General features: G+C 42.4%; 2 protein-coding genes across 17 annotated transcripts in view; both read right to left on the reverse strand.

Moving 5' to 3' along the window:
- Positions 1-494, reverse strand: part of LOC134348416 (abl interactor 2) — a 161,862-nt gene extending 161,368 nt beyond the window's left edge. For all 14 annotated transcript variants that reach the window (XM_063051756.1, XM_063051752.1, XM_063051751.1 and 11 more), the window contains exon 1: positions 330-494. In XM_063051756.1, coding sequence (XP_062907826.1) covers positions 330-446 — 117 coding nt within the window. In that variant the 5' untranslated portion in view covers positions 447-494. The remainder of the gene's footprint in view (positions 1-329) is intronic.
- A 5,762-nt stretch (positions 495-6,256) lies between these two features.
- The window catches only part of LOC134348420 (cytochrome P450 20A1), a 61,732-nt gene continuing 41,603 nt past the window's right edge, over positions 6,257-26,385 (reverse strand). Inside the window, exons 9-14 of one of the 3 annotated variants that reach the window (XM_063051765.1) lie at positions 24,791-24,911; positions 23,239-23,350; positions 22,908-22,972; positions 21,601-21,690; positions 19,809-19,908; positions 6,257-7,245 (exon numbers count right to left, since the gene is read on the reverse strand). In XM_063051765.1, coding sequence (XP_062907835.1) covers positions 7,204-7,245; positions 19,809-19,908; positions 21,601-21,690; positions 22,908-22,972; positions 23,239-23,350; positions 24,791-24,911 — 530 coding nt within the window. In that variant the 3' untranslated portion in view covers positions 6,257-7,203. Of the gene's footprint in view, positions 7,246-18,889; positions 19,909-21,600; positions 21,691-22,907; positions 22,973-23,238; positions 23,351-24,790; positions 24,912-26,385 lie in introns of those variants that run through there. The other 2 variants (XR_010018420.1, XM_063051764.1) reach the window with 2 other exon arrangements.

A 26,385-nucleotide genomic window follows, 5' to 3' on the forward strand; every position in this document is an offset into this window, starting at 1 on the left:
TCGGGTCGGGTCGGGTTGGGTTGGGTCGGTGCTTTGAGGGGCAGCCTGACCCTCAGGCCCACGCCAATTCAGCGGGTAGCGGGAACCTCTTCCCCTAGAAACCTGACACCGGGCTGCAGGGAGGCAAGGAAAAGAATAAATGAGACCCCAAGCACCTCGAATTGAGGGGTCAGCCCCCGAGGTCGGGGAGGTATCTGAGCCGACCACAGGAGACGTGCCATCGGGTGGGACCGGGACCGGGAGCGGGACCCAGCCCCCCTCAATCCCCGCGGGCGCGGTCTGGTTCCGTCGATTAGAACGGCCCCGCCCCGCCCCACCTCCCTCCTCACCTGGATGTAGTTGCTCTCGCAGTACTCGGCCACCCGATCCAGGTTGTGGTAACTGTCCAGCAGCGCTCGGCGGCCTGCGGGGATCTCCTCCTCCAGCAACATCTGCAGCTCCGCCATCTTCCCCACATCTTCCGACACTGGATGCGGGAGCCTGAGCCCGAGAGGAGGGACCGGAAACGGAAGCTGGGGGTCACCGCCACTTCCGGACGGGGACCAGCCAGAAATCATCACCCCCTAGCAACCACCACTCACCCTAGCAACTGCCACCACTGACTCGAGCAAGTTACTCCCGTAGCAACCACACTCACCCTAGTAACCAGATACCCCTGCAAATACCGCAAATCCAACTCACCACCACCAATTCAGGTAACAGTTACTCGGCGAGGAACTACCACCTCCGCTGTAGAAACCATAAATTCCAGTGTTAATTATCTCACCAGCAGTCACAGCCTATCCTCCCCAGCAACCACTCAACCCATCAGAAAAGCATCTCTCCAACAACCAGCATTCACGCGCTGAACTACCATCACAGCAGTTACTACATCCTGATCATCACAATTCTACCCTTGAAACCAGTCTCTAGAACAACTGTTTAGCAACCAATCATTCTAGGAACCAATAACTAAATCCAGTATTCACCCATTTATTTATCATTCATACCAATCGCCTTGCTTTTGAGTAACTAACATAGTCACAGTAACCATCACTTATTCAGGAAGAACAATTGCTCGCTGCTATAGTCAATATATTACTAACCAAAAATAATCTCATCTTTAACTTTGCGATCAGTAAGCCATACTCGCAGCAAACATTTTAGTAAACATTACCGATACATTAACTGTCTTAGTAACCAACATCATTCCAATAGTTAATACACGAAACAATCAGAATCAATCTTGTCAGAATCCCCCAGCAAACTACATCCCCCTATAACTATCGCACATCCAAGTCACCACTCTGTGTCTGATCGAGTTAATGAAGCTTGTGAGAGATGGGAATCCACAAAGGTTGCCCTGGTGTCTCGAGCATCCTGCATAACCAGTCTTAAACAAATGCAACATCTGTAGCTTATTTATATGTTGCTGTCCAATAAGAAAAATAAACGGGACAGAGCTTCCAATGTAACACCCCTTATTTATGGTGAACAACACCCAACTAAAAGCTGTGGCTTATATATTGTATCCCAGTTATTAACACATGACGCACATAGCTCTTAAAAGGTGTACACCCACACGTGGACTCTACTGCTTTCCCTTAGGTAACAAACACATGACAACATTATGTTCATATGTATTTAAATTTTAATCAAATCTTTACATACAAAATAAAAATCTGCAAATCTTTACAAATATATTCACTCAGTAACTATAAACACAGCAAAAGTTAACTTGTTTTTTCTAACACTTTTCAGTTACATAACCATATAAGCTGGATTTTACAATTATGTATGCTTAATATTAATGAATCTAATCAATGACTTCCACAAAACTAATATGCGAAAAAAATTACTTCAACTGTACGTAACTAAGTACAGTAATCACATGCATCTTCATCCAACATAAACCAACTCTTCTTCAAAAGAACTTGAGATGAAAGATTATTTACTGTCACTTTAGTTTTGTGACTTCCGTGGCCGTCAATGAGGTTAATGTGGCAGCTGCAGCCATGTGTCAGGATGCAGCTGACTGGTTAGATAGGTAGGTAGTTTGTGAGATGATGATAATGCAAGGCCTCTGCGTGCTCCCAATGCATTGCCTGTTGGATATAATCAAGCACACTCACATCAAGGGAAATCTTTGAACTGTTCCATCCAGCCAGTTGACTGCCTCTCTGTCCTCTGTCCTTGTTTCTGACTTTGTTTGTTGGGAGTAGAAATGGCTTTTACTGCAGAGAAGTATGCAGTGGATCCTTGCATTTGCACAGACCCAGAGGCTGAGCTCCAAGCCATTGTTCATGCTTTTGTAGAAGCATACGAGAGGATGAGCCTTGCATTCAATGTTCACGAGACTAAGATCCTATAACCTCATCCTGCTGTACCACAGCGATCCCTCACAATAAATATTCATGCTACAACCCTACAGAAGTTGAGCCACTTCCCATATTCTCAGCAGTCATTTCTCACCAAAGACATAAGGGTCTCAGACCGAAATGTCAACTACTTATTCTTCTCCATTGATGTTGCCTGCCCTGCTGAGTTCCTCCAGCATTTTGTGTCTGTTGACAGTTAGTAATGATGAGTTGTCCCCACTGTGTGAGACATTTCACACAATGAGATGTCACAAGCTGTCCGGCCTTGCCATCACTCCTATCCAACAAAAAGTCAAGATGGTTAGGGTTGGAAGTAGGTGGTATGTGAGCTGAACTCAAAACTCAGAGTAAAGATCCTGAGTCTTGAAACTGCAGTGTTACCTTCCACATTTAGGATGATGATGATGTCTCAAAGAGAACAATAATCATGACCATCTTCAAGAACTGAGGCAAATCCAATGTGGTAACTACAGAGGGGGTTTCCTATTGACTGCCACAGCAACAGGTACCATCATATTCTGTCCATACAGGTAATGTCGATGTGATCTTCACCATGCACCAACTCTAAGAAAAATGCAGAGAGTAGCTCTGGCCTCTTAATATGGTCTTTTTCAGCTTCACCAAAGTCTTTAATTCCAAGACATGGATCACCCTTGTAAATTCAGCTGCCCACAGACATTTGAGTTCACTTTATGCTTGCATGTTTTATTCACAGAACCTTTATCAATGAAGACAAGATTGTGTCATTGCTGCAATAATTTTCTCAATCTTTCTTGCAGCAACGTTCATCTCAAATCCAACAACCTTCCTGAAGGAGTGCAGCTAACTTTCAGAACTAATCAGAAATTGTTAAACCGGCAACAATGCCAAACCAGAAACACAAAAATCCCATTAACTACTACAGTATATTAATGGAATATAGTAATGGGCTATATTAATAGAATAATTAACCCATTGTAATTATTCCTTAGTGTGTTAGTGAATGATGGAATTTGTGGGAAGAATAGAGTGGGCTTAGTGTAAATAATGGTCAGTGTTGACCTGGTGGGTCAAAGGCAAAGCCTCAGTATACATCCTACCCTTTGAACAAATGGCTCCCAGCAGTATCATAAGAACATAAGAAATAGGAGCAGGAGTAAGCCATCTGGCCCATCGAGCCTGCCCTGCCACTCAATAAAATCACGGCTGATCTGTCCATAAACTCAGCTCCACCTACCTGCCTTTTCCCCATAACCCTTAATTCCCCTACTATGTAAAAATCTATCCAACTGTATCTTAAATATATATAGTAAAGAAGCCTCAACTGCTTCCCTGGGCAGAGGATTCCACAGATTCACCACTCTCTGGGAAAAACAGTTCCTCCTCATCTCCGTCCTAAATCTTCTCCCCTGAATCTTGAGGCAATGTCCCATACTTCTAGTCTCCCCTACCAATGGAAACAACTTTCCTATTTCTATCTTATTTATCTCTTTCAAAATTTTATATTTTTCTATAAGATCCCCTCTCATTCTTCTGAATTCCAGAAAGTATAGTCCCAGGCGACTCAATCTCTCCTCATAGGTTAACCCCTTCATCTCTGGAATCAACCTGGTGAACCTCTTCTGCACTGCCTCCAAAGCCAGTATATCCTTCCTCAAGTATGGAGATCAGAACTGCACACAGTACCCCAGGTGCGGCCTCATCAGTACCCTGTATAGTTGCAGCATGACCTCCCTGCTCTTGAATTCAATCCCTCTAGCAATGAAGGCCAACATTCCATTTGCCTTCTTAATAACCTGTTGTACCTGCAAGCCAACTTTTTGCGATTCATGCCTCAACTGTCGTATGTTTTCAGTTGATAAGGAAGCCAGTAATGTATTGTTGGTAATTGCACTTTGTTGGTCTGCAGTAAGTTACATTAAATATGCCTATTTCTACTTCTTTGTTCTGGATTCAGTGCACAGATAGTTTTCCAATGGGATCATACCACACCTTTTATGTCCTTGCATCTAAGGAAAAAACTAGACTATTGAGCACATTAAAAGCTGTTTTTTTTTTTAGGGTTCTACATATTTTTGCAATGCGCTTTATGCAGTGATAACTCAAAAGTGTCTTTAATAGTTAATGCAGGCTGGGTAGCTTCCTCAACAGCCACTGCAAGCCTCTCAGCTTCATAGTCCATATGAATTGTAGTCTTCTTCCCTATTGCACTCATTTCAGATTTAGATTTAATTATCACATATATGTGGAAACATACAGTGAAATGCATTAACAACTAACATACCCAAGGATGTGCAGGGGGCAGCCTATTTTGCTGCCAAAGTTACATGCAACTTGACCCAGAAAAAACCCTGACGCCATTACCACCTCCATGGGGTTGTTCCACACTGCAACTCTGGGATAACCCCTGACTGAAAACGGTTTCACATTTGTTAGTGCCTTTTCTATACTTGAGCTAACACGAAAAAATGCAATTTGTTTGAAATCAAAAGGGATAAATAAAATAACCACAATCTAATCCATAGCAAGGATTATACTATTCAGCAATTTAACAAACAACACAGCAAAGGAAGATAGGCATCATCAATAGAAAACCACAGACCACAGCAGCATCCATCACTCTTGGCTACAATCAACTGTGCTGTTCTCGGGGAGGGCAGTGAAACCACAAAGGAACTGTTGAGGTTTCACCTAGAAATCACCTCAAATCACAGAAGAGTCAGCTGCAGTTGACATCATTATAGACAACAGCAATAATTCACTGACATTCATTGCCTGCAACACAATTACTCATAATACTCTCCTGCTGCATCCATTAACAGGGAATAATCAGGAAACCCAATAACCAGCGTCCATGTTCGTGCAATGCAATACTCTGGAACAAATGACACTGAATCATATGGAAAGAGGCGGCAGATGAAGAGGATTGGATTTTGCAAATGGCACTTAGGAAGAGGTGTATCAACACTGAGTGCAATGTGGAGACTGGAAGCAGAACTCTGATCACCACTGGAGAGAGATGACAATGGGACTGGGTGCCATGCACGGAGGGATGGCAGCAGCTCTGTTCAACGTGGGGACAGCTAACAACAGTATTAAGCAGAATGCAGGAAGTGACAGCAAGACCATGTCATGTTGACATTGCCATTCATGTGTTCATTCTTGCAGGAAGAGGGGGTATCTACAGGTGGAATGACTATTTTTGGATTGAATTTAACTATCTCAAGCTTGTTCCCAATTTTCAGAACTTTAGACACATGCTAGAAGAAAAATCAATTGTAAATTAGTTTATTGTAAATAACAATGCCTGGGAACTGAAAAGTCTAAAAAAGTGGTGGATACAACCCAATGCATCACAGACAAAGCCCTCCCTTTCATTCAGCATATTTACAAGAAGCACTGCCATAAGAAAGCAACATCCATTATCGAGGACCCCCACTGGCCAGGCAATGCCCTCTTCCTTCTGCTACCATCAGGCAGGAAGTATAGGAGCCTTAGGCCCCATACCACCAGGTTCAGGGACAGTTATTACTCTACAACGATCAAGTTCCTGAACCAGCTTGGATAACTTCACCCACCTCAACACTAAACTGACTCCACAATTTACCGACTCACTTTCAAGGCATCAACAACTTGTGTTCTCAGTATTACTTATTTATCTCTTTTTACTATTTGCACAATTTGTTTTCATTGCACATTTGCTACTTGTCAGTCTTCATGTATAGTTTTGCATAGATTTTAATGTATTTATTTTCCTGTAAATGCCTGCAAGAAAATGAATCTCAACATGCAATATACATACTTTGTTAATAAATTCACTTTGAACTTCAAGAGTGAAAACAATTTCAGAGAATCAGCAGTCCATGGCTGAAAAAAAGCCTGCAGATGCTGTAAAGAGCAGAAAATATCATGTCAAGCAACATCTGCGGTCAAAGAAAACACGAGTTAATAGCTCATGTTGATGTCTTTTCAATAGAACCACCATGCTTGCAGATCTTAGTCTTTTATGAATTGAAATTCATATGTTTGCTGCAAATATAAATTTTGGTATACTATGTTTTCAAAAGGTAATGTACACAACTCTAATATTTGCTGATTTAAAGCAGTATGAAGTTATAAACTTATGGTTACAGGAGTTAGATGAGCTTCACTCTCTAATGTAAATGACTACCTTCTTCATCTCCCATCTACACATCATGATGGGCTTGCTTTTAAGCACAGATGAAAGGTCTTTCCACCACTCCTTCTATGATCATCACCCATGGTTAGTATTGGTATCATTAGCTCAACATACCACAATTTCAAAAACAAACAGTGGGATGTTACAAGTGCCACGTATAGATAAGAATGAACTGTGAGAGCACTAGAACTACCCAAGTCATTTTAAAACAAGTTATAGTCTTGACAGATTCATATAAATCTAGATAACAAAACTAACTTAATTTATCTTGTGCAGTAAATTGTATTTAATTCTGCGTTCCATTCTTCAAGAGGGATGTAAAGACTTTAGAGAGGTTACAGTAAAGATTTGTTGCAATAGTTCTACGAATGGACATCTTTGGTTATTAGACTGGGTAGAGAAGCTGGAACTATTCTTCTCATTCTGTAGGGAGACTAAGAAGATACTTAATACAGAACATTGAATCACTCAGCTGAAGTAAAGCAGAGGCAACATAGGAAAAAGCATCACCTCCTCAATAAGATTAGCTTTATTTGTCACATATACATTCTAACAACAGAAGTGTAAATGACCAACACAGTCCAAGATGTGCTGGGGACAGCCGTCATGTGTTGCCATGCTTCTGGCACCAATATATTATGCCCACTGTAGTTTGGAATGAGCAGCTTGGAAGCTGAATGCACTGCCTCACTGGATGATGACAATGACCAAAAGGTGATAGATGAATACCTAAAAGAGAATTAACTGTAGAGTTACAATGAAAAAGTAACAGATTGGGACTAATTAGTTCATTTTTTGAAAGATCCTGCACAGATTTAATGGACTAAACAGGGTACTATACAATTCTATTACCTTAATATACACATTTCCCAAGTACCAAATCCATATAAACAGATTATTTAACTGTTTGATAAGGTCTCCATCAGAAATTGCCAGTGTTTGACTGATGATCATCAGCAGGGACTCTGTGAGCAGAGGAGCCCAGGTCTGTGCTGTACCACACAACCTATGACAGTATCCTATTTTGAAAACTCTGAGAACTAATTTCCCAAGATCTACACTTCATCTTGCTGCCATCTCAGGTTGCTTACAAGCGTCATTTGGTTAATTTAATGCTGCAGTTGAAAAGAATTAGTCAGAAATTATACCAAAGGATAACTAAGACTTCCAGAACTAATGCCACTTCATCAAAAAGCTTTTCTTCCTGAATCTTCTGATATTTTTGAATATTAGTTATTTATTATTGTTCTAATTTAATTCACAATTGTTTTAGTATTTACTCAAGAAAACCCACATCCAAATTACTGAATTACACATTCTATACTATTCTCTATTTTAATTTCAATTATTTTGATCAGAACTAGTTCCATATGCGAATGCTTTCAATGAAAAGTTTGAACAGTTGTTTGACATTCACGTACTTTCATTTTCCTGAGCCATATATATCTTTCATGTACTTATGTCTTTGAGATGACTCCTGTCTGAGCCTCATTCTTTAAACTCTTCGCATTATGTATTGTACATACTGGCTACTTCATAAGAAACAGATTATATCTGCAAACACATAGATAATACCACACTTATTGTCAAGTACAAGTTATCTAAGGACGGACATGGGAAGGCAGTGGCAAGACATTAATGATTAAGACTCTTCTCATTACTCAATGCAGATAAAGCTATAACCATATCCAAGAGAAAATAATGAATTAATTATCATTAATTCACCCTTTTTGCCAGCTTGTACATACTGTAGATCCATGATTGAAATCCTTTAAGAAGTTCCCTAATGATTCATGTATCACTCAAGTACACAAATGATTGATGAAGAGTCTTGGATTGAAAATGTTAACTGTCTCTCTTTCCTTATATGGTGCCCAACTTGCTGAGTATTCGCTACATTTTCTGTTTATGTTTCAGATTTCTAACACTTGCAGATTTTTTATGCCTTTTAGCCCAAGTACTTTTGACGATACTCTTCTGAGGTCTGTTTCTTTCTACAGATCGACAAATGATCAGCTCTGAAACATTTCAATGATGTCTAACTCAGTACTGATACTTGGAAAATACACTGGGTCACTATTTTAAAGGAATCGCATGTTTGTGAGTTCTTAAATAATTAAATATGTACGGGAAAGGACATGAGGGTTAACTGCTACAATGGTTGCTCAACATATACATTGCAAAAGCTGCAGCAGTTAAGTCCAAGCTAAACAACAGCATGTGGACCAACAGCAAAATATACATAGAGCCAAACTGCAAGTCTACCAAGCCTATATCCTTCGTACTCACAGCAAGGTCAGACAACATTGCAAAGCAAGTATAAAAACTTAACAGAGTATTTACAAGGTCGAAGCTTTATGAAATTCTTCTGTCTCCTTCCATTTCTGATGAAGGGTCCTCAAACTGAGAGGTTACCACAGATGCAACCTGACCTGCTAAGCATTTCCAGCATCTGCAGTTTTTATTTTCAATATTGTTTAAAAATCTAGCAGGCTAGTGAGTGTTAGATGTACACATATTGTAATTGTACATTATCCCGTCATGCAGTTGTCAATTCAAGGAAGCCAAGATCGAAACTCTAGATATCTTCTTTCCCTTTTCCTAATGATTATGACTGTCTTTTGTATCATGCCAAAGCAGTGTCTTTATCTCCATGCCATATTTAACCATAGTAAGATGATCCAAACTCACTGAATGTTACGACTGTAAAGGCGGGTATAAAGTATCAGCATTGAGGTTAACAAATCACAAAAGGGGAACTGAATCTGGCTCAGTGATAAAGCAAATCAAAGTGCAAATGATGCATGCCCTGCGCCAGAAGCTTCCTGAACATGAGTCCTATATAGACATGTTCTCTGTTATTGTGCAACTTCTGTTTTAAGTACAGAAACTATTCATTTGTGTAAAATGGAGCAAAAACCATCACTGGAGGAACTCAGCAGGTCAGGCCAAGGGACGGTCAATGTTTCAGGTCGAGACCCTGCATCAGGACTTGTAAAATGGCTTGCCTTACTATTTCTGAATATCCTTCCTACTTCTCCATCTAACAATTGGGTTTTGAGATTTGTTTCTTAGGATCTGGCTTTAACTATTAGGCTTTAAGACATGTGAACAGTGAAACCCAAGGCCCAGGAGAATAGCTACAGCTGGCAGGATACAGCTGTACTGCTGAATGGGATCACGCAACAAGTATCCAGTCTTGCTTTAAAATTCAACACAAACGCCCCGGAGGAAGTGATGCTATAAAAGACAGAGTACAAAGCAAGTCCCTCCTAGCCTTCAGCTGCTTCCAAAGGAGTATCTCAGTTGCAAAAGTACACTAGAAACTCTCTCAGGCTCCACCTAGAAGCAGCAACATAACGGGAGAAACAAGGGAACATTTAGGAAGTCAGTAACTGAATAGACCCAATCAAAGGGATAAATTAACATACATCCAGTTATGAAGAGCAATAGAGGGGTGCAGGTTGATCTTGTATAGATCATGGTATTTCAAATGTCCATTAAACAAACTTATGCAAAAACAATACTGAATTGTAATAAGTACACTATTATTTTCATTATTAAATGAACCCCAAAGCTATTTTCCCACAATACCCGTAGGATTCTATTTGCTAATTTTAAATATCAATGCATCCTAGTCCCCTGTTTTCAGATTGAGATTCTAAATTGGGGTAAGGCCAATTTTGATGGTAACAGAAGGGATCTGGCAGACGTGGATTGGAATAGGCTGCTTTCTGGCAAAGGGATGCTTAGTAAGTGGGAGGCTTCAAAAGTGAAATATTGCAAGTACAATATCTATATGTTCCTGTTAGAATAAGAGGCTAGGCTAACAGGTTTCGGGAATCTTGGTTATTAAAGAACACTGAGGAATTGATGAAGAAGAATGAGGTGCACATCAGGTATAGGCAGATAGGAACAAATGAGGTGCTTCAGGAATGTAAGAAATGCAAGAGAACACTTAATAGAGGAATCAGGAGGGTGGCACGGTAGTATAGCAGTTAGCAGAATATTATTATAGCACCAGTGCCCTGGGTTCAATTCCAGCACTGTCAGTAAGCTTATATATTCTCCCTTGACTGAATAGGCTTCTTCCAAAGACGCACATGTTAATATTGTTCACTTGGGTGTAATTGGGCAGTGTGAAGGGCTTACTAACATGCCGCATCGCCAGATAAATAAATAATAAAAGAAGACATGAGATTGCTCCAGTGACAAGGTGAAAGAGAATTGCAAGGGGATTCTAAGCTATACTAAGAGCAAAAGGGTAACAAAATTGGTCTTTTTGAAGATAAGTGTGGTCATCAATGCACAGAGCCTGGAGAGCTGGGGGAAGACCTTAAACGAAATATTTGTATCTGGTTTTCCTGTGGCAGATGCAGAGACTAGAACTGAGGAAAAAGAGTAGCGCGGTCGTAGACTGTATCGGGATTACAAAGAGTAGCGCGATCATAGACTCTATCGGGATTACAAAGAGCAGCACGGTCATAGACTATCGGGATTACAAAGAGCAGCGCGGTCATAGACTCTATCGAGATTACAAAGAGCAGCGTGGTCATAGACTCTATCGAGATTACAAAGAGCAGCACGGTCATAGACTATCGGGATTACAAAGAGCAGCGCGGTCATAGACTCTATCGAGATTACAAAGAGCAGCGTGGTCATAGACTCTAACGGGATTACAAAGAGCAGCGCGGTCATAGAGTGTCGGGATAACAGAGTAGCGCGGTCACAGACTGTATCGAAATTACAAAGAGCAGCGCGGTCATAGACTCTAATGGGATAACAAAGAGCAGCGCAGTCATAGACTATATCCGGATTACAAAGAGCAGCGCGGTCATAAACTGTATCGAGATTACAAAGAGCAGCGCAGTCATAGACTCTATCGGGATTACAAAGAGCAGCTCGGTCATAGACTATCGGGATTACAAAGAGCAGCGCGGTCATAAACTGTATCGAGATTACAAAGAGCAGCGCAGTCATAGACTCTATCGGGATTACAAAGAGCAGCACGGTCGTAGACTATCGGGATTACAAAGAGCAGCGCGGTCATAAACTGTATCGGGATTACAAAGAGCAGCGCGGTCATAGACTCTATCGGGATTACAAAGAGCAGCACGGTCGTAGACTATCGGGATTACAAAGAGCAGCGCGGTCATAAACTGTATCGAGATTACAAAGAGCAGCGCAGTCATAGACTATATCCGGATTACAAAGAGCAGCGCGGTCATAGACTGTATCGAGATTACAAAGAGCAGCGCAGTCATAGACTATATCCGGATTACAAAGAGCAGCGCGGTCATAGACTGTATCGGGATTACAAAGAGCAGCACGGTCATAGATTGTATCGGGATTACAAAGAGCAGCGCAGTCATAGACTCTAACGGGATTACAAAGAGCAGCGCGATCATAGACTCTATCGGGATTACAAAGAGCAGCGCAGTCATAGACTCTATCGGGATTACAAAGAGCAGCGCGGTCATAGACTCTAACGGGATTACAAAGAGCAGCGCGATCATAGACTCTAACGGGATTACAAAGAGCAGCGCAGTCATAGACTCTATCGGGATTACAAAGAGCAGCACGGTAGTAGACTATCGGGATTACAAAGAGCAGCGCGGTCATAAACTGTATCGAGATTACAAAGAGCAGCGCAGTCATAGACTATATCCGGATTACAAAGAGCAGCGCGGTCATAGACTGTATCGGGATTACAAAGAGCAGCACGGTCATAGATTGTATCGGGATTACAAAGAGCAGCGCGGTCATAGACTCTAACGGGATTACAAAGAGCAGCGCGATCATAGACTCTATCGGGATTACAAAGAGCAGCGCGGTCATAGACTATCGGGATTACAAAGAGCAGCGCGGTTGTAGACTATCGGGATTACAAAGAGCAGCGCGGTCATAAACTGTATCGAGATTACAAAGAGCAGCGCAGTCATAGACTATATCCGGATTACAAAGAGCAGCGCGGTCATAGACTGTATCGAGATTACAAAGAGCAGCGCGGTCATAAACTGTATCGAGATTACAAAGAGCAGCGCGGTCATAAACTGTATCGGGATTACAAAGAGCAGCGCGGTCATAGACTGTATCGGGATTACAAAGAGCAGCGCGATCATAGACTCTATCGGGATTACAAAGAGCAGCGCGGTCATAAACTGTATCGAGATTACAAAGAGCAGCGCGGTCATAGACTATCGGGATTACAAAGAGCGGCGCGGTCATAGACTGTATCGGGATTACAAAGAGCAGCGCGGTCATAGACTGTATCGGGATTACAAAGAGCAGCGCGGTCATAGACTCTAACGGGATTACAAAGAGCAGCGCGATCATAGACTCTATCGGGATTACAAAGAGCAGCGCGGTCATAGACTATCGGGATTACAAAGAGCAGCGCGGTTGTAGACTATCGGGATTACAAAGAGCAGCGCGGTCATAAACTGTATCGAGATTACAAAGAGCAGCGCAGTCATAGACTATATCCGGATTACAAAGAGCAGCGCGGTCATAGACTGTATCGGGATTACAAAGAGCAGCGCGGTCATAGACTCTAACGGGATTACAAAGAGCAGCGCGGTCATAGACTCTAACGGGATTACAAAGAGCAGCGCAGTCATAGACTATATCCGGATTACAAAGAGCAGCGCGGTCATAGACTGTATCGGGATTACAAAGAGCAGCGCGGTCATAGACTCTAACGGGATTACAAAGAGCAGCGCGATCATAGACTCTAACGGGATTACAAAGAGCAGCGCGATCATAGACTGTATCGAGATTACAAAGAGTAGCGCGGTCATAAACTGTATCGAGATTACAAAGAGCAGCTCGGTCATAGACTATCGGGATTACAAAGAGCAGCGCGGTCATAAACTGTATCGAGATTACAAAGAGCAGCGCGGTCATAGACTATCGGGATTACAAAGAGCAGCGCGGTCATAGACTCTAACGGGATTACAAAGAGCAGCGCGATCATAGACTCTATCGGGATTACAAAGAGCAGCGCGGTCATAGACTATCGGGATTACAAAGAGCAGCGCGGTTGTAGACTATCGGGATTACAAAGAGCAGCGCGGTCATAAACTGTATCGAGATTACAAAGAGCAGCGCAGTCATAGACTATATCCGGATTACAAAGAGCAGCGCGGTCATAGACTGTATCGGGATTACAAAGAGCAGCGCGGTCATAGACTCTAACGGGATTACAAAGAGCAGCGCGGTTATAGACTCTAACGGGATTACAAAGAGCAGCGCAGTCATAGACTATATCCGGATTACAAAGAGCAGCGCGGTCATAGACTGTATCGGGATTACAAAGAGCAGCGCGGTCATAGACTCTATCGGGATTACAAAGAGCAGCGCGGTCATAGACTATCGGGATTACAAAGAGCGGCGCGGTCATAGACTGTATCGGGATTACAAAGAGCAGCGCGGTCATAGACTCTAACGGGATTACAAAGAGCAGCGCGATCATAGACTCTAACGGGATTACAAAGAGCAGCGCGATCATAGACTGTATCGAGATTACAAAGAGTAGCGCGGTCATAAACTGTATCGAGATTACAAAGAGCAGCTCGGTCATAGACTATCGGGATTACAAAGAGCAGCGCGGTCATAGACTGTATCGAGATTACAAAGAGCAGCGCGGTCATAGACTATCGGGATTACAAAGAGCAGCGCGGTCATAAACTGTATCGAGATTACAAAGAGCAGCGCGGTCATAGACTATCGGGATTACAAAGAGCAGCGCGGTCATAGACTATCGGGATTACAAAGAGCAGCGCGGTCATAGACTGTATCGGGATTACAAAGAGCAGCGCGGTCATAGACTCTATCGGGATTACAAAGAGCAGCGCGGTCATAGACTCTATCGAGATTACAAAGAGTAGCGCGATCATAGACTCTATCGGGATTACAAAGAGCAGCGCGGTCATAGACTATCGGGATTACAAAGAGCAGCGCGGTCATAGACTATCGGGATTACAAAGAGCAGCGCGGTCATAGACTGTATCGAGATTACAAAGAGCAGCGCGGTCATAGACTATATCCGGATTACAAAGAGCAGCGCGGTCATAGACTGTATCGGGATTACAAAGAGCAGCGCGGTCATAGACTATCGGGATTACAAAGAGCAGCGCGGTCATAGACTATCGGGATTACAAAGAGCAGCGCGGTCATAGACTGTATCGGGATTACAAAGAGCAGCGCGGTCATAGACTATCGGGATTACAAAGAGCAGCGCGGTCATAGACTGTATCGGGATCACAAAGAGCAGCGCGGTCATAGACTCTAACGGGATTACAAAGAGCAGCGCGGTCATAGACTATTGGGATTACAAAGAGCAGCGCGGTCATAGACTCTATCGGGATTACAAAGAGCAGCGCGGTTGTAGACTATCGGGATTACAAAGAGCAGCGCGGTCATAGACTGTATCGGGATTACAAAGAGCAGCGCGGTCATAGACTATTGGGATTACAAAGAGCAGCGCGGTCATAGACTCTATCGGGATTACAAAGAGCAGCGCGGTCATAGACTATTGGGATTACAAAGAGCAGCACGGTCATAGACTATCGGGATTACAAAGAGCAGCGCGGTCATAGACTATTGGGATTACAAAGAGCAGCGCGGTCATAGACTCTATCGGGATTACAAAGAGCAGCGCGGTTGTAGACTATCGGGATTACAAAGAGCAGCGCGGTCATAGACTATCGGGATTACAAAGAGCAGCGCGGTCATAGACTCTATCGGGATTACAAAGAGCAGCGCGGTTGTAGACTATCGGGATTACAAAGAGCAGCGCGGTCATAGACTATCGGGATTACAAAGAGCAGCGCGGTCATAGACTGTATCGGGATTACAAAGAGCAGCGCGGTCATAGACTATTGGGATTACAAAGAGCAGCGCGGTCATAGACTCTATCGGGATTACAAAGAGCAGCGCGGTTGTAGACTATCGGGATTACAAAGAGCAGCGCGGTCATAGACTATCGGGATTACAAAGAGCAGCGCGGTCATAGACTCTATCGGGATTACAAAGAGCAGCGCGGTTGTAGACTATCGGGATTACAAAGAGCAGCGCGGTCATAGACTATCGGGATTACAAAGAGCAGCGCGGTCATAGACTGTATCGGGATTACAAAGAGCAGCGCGGTCATAGACTATCGGGATTACAAAGAGCAGCGCGGTCATAGACTATCGGGATTACAAAGAGCAGCGCGGTCATAGACTGTATCGGGATTACAAAGAGCAGCGCGGTCATAGACTATCGGGATTACAAAGAGCAGCGCGGTCATAGACTCTATCGGGATTACAAAGAGCAGCGCGGTCATAGACTATCGGGATTACAAAGAGCAGCGCGGTCATAGACTGTATCGGGATTACAAAGAGCAGCGCGGTCATAGACTGTATCGGGATTACAAAGAGCAGCGCGGTCATAGACTATCGGGATTACAAAGAGTAGCGCGGTCATAGACTGTATCGGGATCACAAAGAGCAGCGCGGTCATAGACTATCGGGATTACAAAGAGTAGCGCGGTCATAGACTGTATCGGGATTACAAAGAGCAGCGCAGTCATAGACTATCGGGATTACAAAGAGCAGCGCGGTCATAGACTGTATCGGGATTACAAAGAGCAGCGCGGTCATAGACTGTATCGGGATTACAAAGAGCAGCGCGGTCATAGACTATCGGGATTACAAAGAGCAGCGCGGCCATAGACTGTATCGGGATTACAAAGAGCAGCGCGGCCATAGACTATCGGGATTACAAAGAGTAGCGCGGTCATAGACTGTATCGGGATTACAAAGAGCAGCGCGGTCATAGACTATCGGGATTACAAAGAGCAGCGCGGTCATAGACTATCGGGATTACAAAGAGTAGCGCGGTCATAGACTGTATCGGGATCACAAAGAGCAGCGCGGTCATAGACTATCGGGATTATAAAGAGGAGGTGCTGACTACCCTGAGGCAAATTATGGCGGACTAATCCCTAGGGCCTGACAAGGTGTTCTCTCAGACCTTGTGGGAGTCTAGTGCAGGAACTTCAGGGCCCTGGCAGAGATGTTTAAAACATGCTTCAGAATAGATGAGGTGCTAGAGGACTGCAGGATAGCTGATGATGTGTTTGTTGTTTAAGAATAAACCAGGAAATTATAGGCTAGTGAGCCTGATGTCAGCTGTGGGTAAGGTTTACACTGTGAATAGAAGTGGTCTGAGGAGTACAGCAGACAATAGGCCCATGAATACAGATCCACACTTCCTTGAAAGTGCTCTCATAGGCAGACAGGATGCTTTGAGCACACTGGTTTTGATAAATGAGGGCTCTGAGTATAGGAGTTAGAATGTGTACGAGATGTTGGTGAGGCTGAACTTGGAGTACTGCGTGCAGTTCTGGTCACCTACCTACAGGAAATGCATCAATAAGTGTACAGAGAAAACTTACAAGGATGTTGCCAGGACTTGAGGACTTGAGTTATAGAGAAAGATTGAATAGGTTAGGACTTTATGTCCTGGAGCACAAAGATTGAGGGAGATCTTATAGAGGTATACAAAATTATGAGAGGTATAGATAGAGTGAATGTATGCAGGCTTTTTTCACTCAGGCTGGGGGAGACTAGAACTAGAAGGCATAGGTTTAGGGTGAAATATTTAAGGCAAAACAGATGAATATTCTTAATTTAGGGGGTGGTGCAAGTGTAGATTAAGCTACCAGCGGAAATGCTAGATGTGGGATCAATTCTAACATTTAAGAGAAGTTTGGGTAGTGTCATGGATGAAAGGAGTTTGGAGGGATATTGTCCAGGTACAGATAGTTAGGACTATGCAGAAGATCAGATCAGCAAGGACTAAGTGGGCCGTAGGGCCTATTTCTGTGCTGTGGTACTCTATGACTAGCATTCAGGAACAGACACTGAATAAATTGAGCTTCAGGCCCAGCAGCTTCGAACATGAAAGGGCCACAAATAAACAGGGCTTTCATAAATCAGCTTATCTCTTCCTCACACCTTTCTATTGCCAGTATCATCACCTATCACTTCCTCCAATATCTAATGTATCAACTGTATCTTGGGAGGTGTAGGTGATATGGCTGGTTTTCAGCACAGCAATAATAATAAACATATATAAACATAAATAGCAAAACAATTTTCCTGACAGATGCTTGGGGAAATCAAACAGAATACGAAATGAAAACATAGTACTGTATGTTCCTTAAAAGCTAGGATCAAGCATTAGGTCAAAGAGGTAAGTTTTTACAGAGAGGAGAAATGCAGAGGAGCAAAAACTAAGAGAACTTAGGAGCTAGGAAGCTAAAGCCACACACCAATCAAAGAATGCTTAAATTCAAAGATGTTATAATTGGAGGGCCGACGTCCAAAACAGATAAGAGTTGGAAGACATTACAGAAATCTAGCCTGTCACTTCAACGTAGAATGGCAGGTTATTTTACACACTCATGTGTATGGATGAACATTAAGTGGTGCAAGATTGGAATGGAGCATTGACCTGTACAACTGGAAAGCTGTTTCTCCTATTCATGTTACAAGGATTAAAGCAGGCTTGAGGTGCTGCTCTGTCTGGCCACATTGCAGCCTTTGGGACTCAATATTGAATTCTACAACCTCAGTAACTTGATTTCCTGGTCTGTAGCAGCTGCCCATCTTTGATATTAACCAGCTTATTGCTTTTATTTTAAATCTTTTTCTTTTTGTTTTCTTCTCTGGGAACAAAGGATACACCCAGCCTGATTTGCCAGGTTTGTCTTTCTGATCTACATTTGCAACCCTTCATCCTTTTGTCTACATTCTCACTTTTCAACTGCTCCCATTCAGTCATTGACCAGATAACTTTGATTAATTTATCCCCATGGTCCTCTTGGTTTTACTCCAAAGACATTCTCCTCCCTTCCCTCCCTAAGAAGCTTCTTTTGACTCCTTCCCAGTTCTATGGTCTTTGACTGGAAGAAATAATTCAGTTTCTCTTCCACAGATGAGGCCCGATCTTTCGAGTATTTCAAGCATCTCCTATCTTTATTTAAGAATTCCAGCGATTGCAGTTCTTTTTCACCATCAAGTTATCATATCCTGCGGGACTGTTCTCTGCTCCTGAGCCCCGAGCTCACCCACCTCCTCCCACTCACTCAGAGACCAACGAAGCTGCAGGACCACACACCCTCAGGATCCAAAACTGACCCATAACCCAGCACCAACTTTCAACTCTATTAACTCCCGAGACTGGACATGTGTCGTGTCTACATACGTCTCGGCTTGTTGGATTGCCACAGTGGACTCAGCAGTGAAGGTAAAAGGCTTAAGCACTTTACAGGCATATATAGTTAATGAAGAGTTCCGATCTCATGAAAAATGTGACAGAAATGTATTTTCTACAAGTTTATTGAAAATGCTTATGGAAATTCATACAGAGTGCTCTTGATATGCACTGGTCTCATGATAACTATACCAAATGCAATGTCCCACAGTGTTTTCAAGGAGAGATTTGTTCCCTTTTCAGACAGTGAAGACTTGCTGGGATACTGCAAGCATGGACTCCCTGTGGATGTCAGGCTTCAGAAACATATTTCGATTGGAATTTCGGCTGCATTTTTACAGCCACACTCCTTCAGCTGGATTCCTGCCCAGGAATCTGGAATGGAATCCCTGACCAATTGTTCTATTAACTAAGCTGGAAGTAGGAGGAGGTGCACTGAGGCCAAAGTCAACTAGCTCACTTGGACCACCTGAATTGACTTTATCACTGGAAACACAAGGCGAACATATACTTTAGATGGGTTGATCTCACCATAAGACTCACCAAAGCCCTTATCACAAAAGAGCTGTGCACCCCAATCTGACTTTGTTTTATGCTATTGTGCTCATCATGATCTCATGTATCATCACTTCTTCTCCACTCTTGCTCCTCAAAACAAGCAATTGTTTCCCAGCTCATTGTGCACGTTATACTTATGAAAGTTGCAAGGATCCCAGTTAAAACAAAACAGCTGTGATGCAAAGAGGTGTCTTAAGCAGGTCTCACTGTACTAATCTTTCTGGTGTTGAAACTATTACTTTATGGTTAGCTTCAGGCTTTTGTAGTGAGAGGCCAGGGCTTGGAGGCTGAACCTGGAGTTTTCTTGTGCATGAGTATTGCTTCTGGTGTGAATCTTAACAGCTATAGCCACATCCTACCAAAAATGTTCCCCCTCCATCAGCACTCGCTCTCCTTAGGCAGGTGAGTTTGGGGCATGCCTAGGTTCTCTTGCTAACAGTGATCCAAGCCTCCTCTTTTGGGGTAGTTACCAGGTCATATTTCATTTCCACCACCTGGCCTTCCACGGGGTGCAGATTCAGCTTCTTGACCAGTGTGGTCAACATTATTGTAGCCACTGTGTAAGCAAACCTACCAGGAAAGATAATAAAATAAAATGAGACCAGGATCAGCAATGGTGCAAATGGGTACAGCAAATTTACAGAGCTATAGAATTCATTTGCTACTCATACTTCTGACTACAAACCCTCTCCAACTGAACAAGTGCCTTTGCTATCTCCTCGTTTTCACTTGAATCACACCTTTGGGAACTAGGAAGGAACAGGACCTTTAAGAATTACATTAGAAGCAAAGTAACAAAATTATGATATCAGAACTCAAGCTGTGCTGCAATATGACAGTATCAAAACAAATTTGCAGGATGTGTGTGACACTTGTGGGCTGCCCCCAGAACACCCTCCAGTGTGTTGGTTGTTAATGCAAACAACTCATTTACACAAGACAAATAAACATGAATCTTGAAACCACACTAATGATATCAGATTTACAACTGGTCAAAGGCCATTCAGCACATTTGATACAAGCCCATGCTTACACTTCATGAGTATTTTCCCACTTCTTTTAACCATTCTTTTTATTTATTTCTCCTTTTTGGGTTAATCTCACTTTTTCCCTTTCTCAGTTAATTTGCAGCAATAATGTATTCAATACTCCCTTGTGTGGGCACGTGGCCAAGTGGTTAAGGCATTGGACTAGCTACCCGAAGGTCGTGAGTTCAAGCCCCAGCCGAGGGAACGTGTTATGTCCTTGAGCAAGGCACTTAATCACACATTGCTCTGCGACGACACTGGTGCCAAGCTGTGTGGGTCCTAATGCCCTTCCCTTGGACAACATTGGTGTCATGGAGAGGGGAAACTTGCAGCATGGGCAACTGCTGGTCTTCCATACAACCTTGCCCAGGCCTGCGCCTTGGAGAGTGAAGACTTTCCAGGCACAGATCCATGGTCTCGCAAGACTAACGGATGCCTTTACCTTTATTCCCTTCAATATTTTTATTTGGGATATTATATTAAGGGTTTAAAGGATGTGTTACAGAACTCCAAAGAACAGCAGAGAAAACAGAAGCCCACGAGTGACACCCTCTACCAGGGCACAGGTTTGATGGATATTGCTTCATCTTCCAGTTCATCTCACAAGGGAAGATGTCTCACAGAGAACCCAGATAAAGTACACCCTTAAAGGGACAAGTAGCAAGCTCAATTTACTCCTTGGCTGAATTTTGTTAGTAAGTGCTTTACAATTTAAATTCACAAACTCCTAAGGGAACAAGGTATCTTTAAACATTTGGAACTATTGTAATCTTTCAGGTGGATATGGAAGATCTGTTGGCATTATTTTGAAGAGGGGGATTTCCCTAGTACCATGGCCCATATTTAGCCCTCAATTAACAATATTAATTAAAAACAGATGAACAGGTCATGACTGTTTAGGAGTGCCTGCTGTGCATAATGTAGCTGGCATTTTCCTGCACTGCGGTGATTACACATCAAAAAGAAACACATTGGTTGTAAAATACTTTGGAGCAATCTGACAATGCTTAAATACAGGCACTTTTTTTGACACAAATATAAAGAAAGATATTTGTTACAAGTCATAGACAGTTTGGTCTTAAAAACAAAAGAATACTCAGGAGAATTGAATCCAACTTCTTCATTTGGAGCTTGGCTAAACTGAGCTCATCTACTCTGACCAGTCATAGGGTAATGGAGAAGGGTAAAGCTTACAACTTGAACCTGTCTGGTACAAAGCCCCTTACTACTTTACCTGAGTTCTGGGCATTCCTGACTTCCAGAAAATCCCAATAATGTAAACTGTTTCTTGGCTGCTTCATCATTAAACCTTGCAGGATCATATCTGCAGAACAACAGGATATGAGTCTCAATTAGAACAGATTTTCTATCTGATTAACTCACAGATTAACATGCGCAGCACAATTCTGAGGTTACTTTAAGACAAGTGATGAAGATAAAGACAAACATACAGTCCTATGCACATTTTCACTGGGATGCATTACAGTAACACCTCGATTTTTAATTGACTGGAATTGGTCTATTATTGTCACCTGTATCAAGGTAGATTGAGAAGCTTGTCTTGCATACTTTTCATACAGATCAAATCATTACACAGTGCATTTGAGTTAGTACAGTAACATTGTACAGACTAAAGTGTAACAGCAGTGCAGGTAGCCAATAAGGTGCATGATCAATACGAGGTAGATTGTGAAGTCAAGAGACAATCTTGTTGTAAAGTTCACACCCCATTTTTCAAAAGTCTCTGTTACCTTGCCTGTTCCATCAAGTAATTTCCACCAACTCTATGAGATAATGGTATTCCAGAAGATCAAGGCTGGAGTGATGCTGTGCATGGCCAAGGTACTATTCAAATTCCCCCTCTGCCTCTCCGTTCTTCAAGTCACTCTGAAGATTATCAAATATTTGGCAATCTTTCCTCATCAACTCCTTCTGCAACTCCTCATAACTTATTTTGGCAAATACCCTTCTTGAAGTCTTTGAATGTATTTGTTCTATTAGTTCATCCAAAATGCACAAATAGAAGCTGCTGTTGTTATTCACAATATTACTTCAGTAACAAATATCGATAAGTTGCAGGCCTAAAAAAGATCTCTGGGGTAAACCAATTGTTACATCTTGTCAAATGAAGGACCTTCAAACCTATTTCGAACTTGTTGAACAACTTATGCTCCTATGTCTACAAACAAAGAGTATCTTGTTGCATTGTATCTACTTCAAGTTGAGTTGGATTTTTGGAGAACATTGCCAATGGAGAGTTTGCTGTATCAAATACTATGCTTCAGTCCACAGACAGTGTTTGATTGGATGGTGAATATCTCTGCAATACATCAATCCACCTTCTTCCTGCATCAGACTGTTGGGTCAGGGTAGACGATGCTTTATACTGTGTCCAAGCTTGACTGTTCCTGACTCAGCTTTGTTAGTTATTGACTTGGAAGATATTTTTTCCCCCAAAGCTGATAAGTGTCACTTTATTCAAGACAAAACTTCACACAACAGACAGAAAGCAAGCACAATCACACATGAGTAAGACGATACCTGTAAGGTAAGTGCCATGAAGCGTCATCCTGAAGCACTACTCCCAGGGCGTAAATAACAAGAGTCTGAGGAAGAGAAGGGTGCAGGAATGTTAATGACACTGATGAAGCTGAAGAGCTGGGGAGGGAAAGAATTGGTAGTGATTCACATGAGGTTAAGTATCCACTCCATCTCTTAACCAGGTTTGATGTCTCTCCCTACCGCCCCATAAACATACCAAAACTACGTGGGTGAGCATTCCATAGGGGAGGGGGCATCTTTAACAGATGGTGAGCAAACAGAGGGTGAGAAGTCGAGCAGAATTACTGCTGTCCCATCACTCCTCCCTTACCTCTTTTGGGATGAGGTGTTGATTGATGCTGCCCTCCAATTCTTGGAGACGAGCTGCAACTGGGGTCAGTTTAGCCGTTCGGACTGTCTCATTTAGAATCTGCTGGCAGTACCTGTGCCAGACGACGAGACTGTTTATAACTGAACCACGCACATCTGCCTTTACATACATAGAAATCTACTACAGGTTGAAACTCACTAGTCCACAGCTTTGAATCTACTATTGATCTGTACCAATCAATGAATTCTATGGTTTAAGATCTAAAATTGCCTAAGCCCATCCATCATGAAGGATACTCAGCATGTAGGAGATATCTTCGTCTCATTACTACCAGAGGGGATTGCACTGTACTTGGTGGGGCAAAACAACAAATTTCACAACATACGTAAATGAAAATAAATTTGATTCTGATTCCAATCAATACTATTTTGATGCTAAGTAACCTTCCAGTGCAACCTTTGCAATCTCAGCCAACAGTGTTGCTAACTTACAGAACTTCAGCTTACATAGTTCTCAGGCACTAGAGTAATGATGCAACAGTTCTATTAATAATGTTTAATGACTTTATTTCCATCCATAGATGTTGCCTGTCCTGCTGAGATACTCAAGCACTTTGTGTGTGTGTGTGCTGAAGATTTCCAGCATCCGCAGACTCTTGTGACTAGTTTACAATAGAATAAAAGTTATCCTTGCTCAGAGGGAGATGATCAGCAGCATTTTCTGTGGTCAAGCACCAGTCAGGTCACAAAATGCCAGACTAGGGAGTTTCAACTAGTACAATCCTTTCACTTTAGCAGATATCCTGAAACAAACCCAAGAGCTATGCAATGGGATGCCTTTTGCCTAGTCCCATTAGCTGGTTAATTGTAATGAATAAATGATCGTAAGAACATTAGAAAACAGTAAAAACGGTCTTGCAATAAGACTATACTGTGCAATATGAACCACTAGTGAAAAGAACAAGAACGTGGGAGATAATTTGGGATTTCCAGATTTGTCACTGTAAATTGATCAGGACTTTTGCCCCTGTGACTCCTGGAGTTAGTGATACTGGAAATCATTCAGGGCTTCTGTGCCTGATCCTCTAAATTGGCCTGCTCCAAGTCACTGGGCAGTAGATAATGATGACTTAACGTAGAACTAATAAAAATAAATGGTTAAAAACCAAAATGAGTTTAGCATCACAAAATGTTTAGAAATATAAAGCATATTTTTCCCTTTCTTCATGTAGCCATTATTCCATTATCTCTTGGATCCTCTGGCAGGTCCACACTGATTCAGTGTTGGAGAGCACATTGTCCAGCATAAACATTGGATGAGCTTCTCTTCTATTGCTGTACATTGCAGCAAGTCAAATGGTGAAAAACAACCAAGAAATGGAGTTTGGCCAGCATATTTGGGATTTCATGTAGGAGTCCTGAAACTTACTGGCATTTGCGCTGAGAAATTCAGACAGCTCCATATTGAACTGTAGGCCTTTCCAACAAAATCCTGTCTTGTCAGCTTTTCATTGGTGATAAAAAGGAGACTGAATGCAAAAATCGACAGATACCTTAGTTCCTGCAGCTTGTCAAAATTTAGTGGGCTCTTCCCCAGAACCTGGTTTATTTCTTGATATAGCTTCTCCTGCACCGATTTGGATGTGGCCAGAAAGTATGTGGCCCAAATACACACTGTGGAAGAGAAATCTGTATAAAACCTGATAATTTCAGACAGTGGATATCCACACTGTGTAGGTTTGAAAGAGATAACAAGTAGCTGGGAGAAGACAATAAGATATAGGAGTAGAATTGGGCCATTTGGCCCAGGGTCTGCTCTGTCATTTCATCATGGCTGATCCAATTTTCCTCTCAGCCCCAATCTCCTGCTTTCTCCCTGTATCCCTTCATGCCCTGACCAATCAGGAATCTATCAACCTCTACCTTATATATATGTGTGTGTGTGTGTGTGTGTGTGTGTGTGTGTGTGTGTGTGTGTGTGTATATATATATATATATATATATATAAATAAAAAGACTTGGCCTCCCCAGCTGCCTGCAAAGAATTCCACAGATTCACCACTCTCTGGCTAAAGAAATTCCTCCCCATCTCAGTTCTAAAAGGACGCCACTCTATTTTGAGGCTGTGTCCTCTGGTTTTAGACTTTCCTCCCATAAGAAACATCTTCTCCACATCCACTATCAAGTCCTTTTACCATTCAGTAAGTTTCAATGAGGTCATCCCTCATTCTTCTGAATTCTAGTGAATACCGGTCCAGAGCTATCAAACACTCTTCACATGACAAGCCGTTCAATCCTGGGATTATTTTCGTGAACCTCCTTTGAACCTCTCCAGTGTCAGCTCATTCTTTCTAAGATAAGGGGCCCAAAACTGCTCGCAATACTACAAGTGATGCCTCACCAGTGCTTTATAAAGCCTCAACATTACATCCCTGATTTTATATTCTAGACCTCTTGAAATGAATGCTAACATTGCACTTGCCTTCCTCACCACAGACACACCTACAGATTAACGTCTGGGGAATCCTGCACAAGTACTCCCAAGTGCCTTTGTGTCTCACTTTTTTGTATTTCCTCTCCTTTAAGAAAATAGTCAACCCTTTCATTTCTTGTACCAAAGTGCATGACGTGACCATACACTTCCCGACACTGTACTCCATCTGCTATTTCTTTGCCCATTCTCCTAATCTGTCTAAATCCTTATGTAGCTCCTCAAAACTACCTGCCCCTCCACCTATCTTCACATCGTCTGCAAACCTGGCAACAAAGCCATCAATTCTTTCATCCATATCATTGACATATAAAATAAAAAGAATTAGTTTCAACACAGACCCCGTGAAACACCACCGGTCGTTGGCAGTCAACTAGAAAAGGCTCCCTTTACTCCCACTCTTTGCCTCCTGCCAATCAGCCACTGCTTTATCCATGCAAGAATTTTTCTTAAATACCATGGGCTTATAGCTTGTTAAGCAGCCTCTTGTGTAGCACCATGTCAAAGGCCTTCTGAAAATCAAAGTACACAACACTAACCGATTCTCCTTTGTCTATCCTGCTTGTTATTTCTTCAAAGAATTCCAACGGATTTGTCAGGCAAGATTTTCCCTTGAGGAAACCATGCTGACTAAGGCCTATTTTATCTTGTGCCTCC

Source organism: Mobula hypostoma, chromosome 6 (assembly GCF_963921235.1).
Source record: "Mobula hypostoma chromosome 6, sMobHyp1.1, whole genome shotgun sequence".
NCBI lineage: Eukaryota > Metazoa > Chordata > Chondrichthyes > Myliobatiformes > Myliobatidae > Mobula > Mobula hypostoma.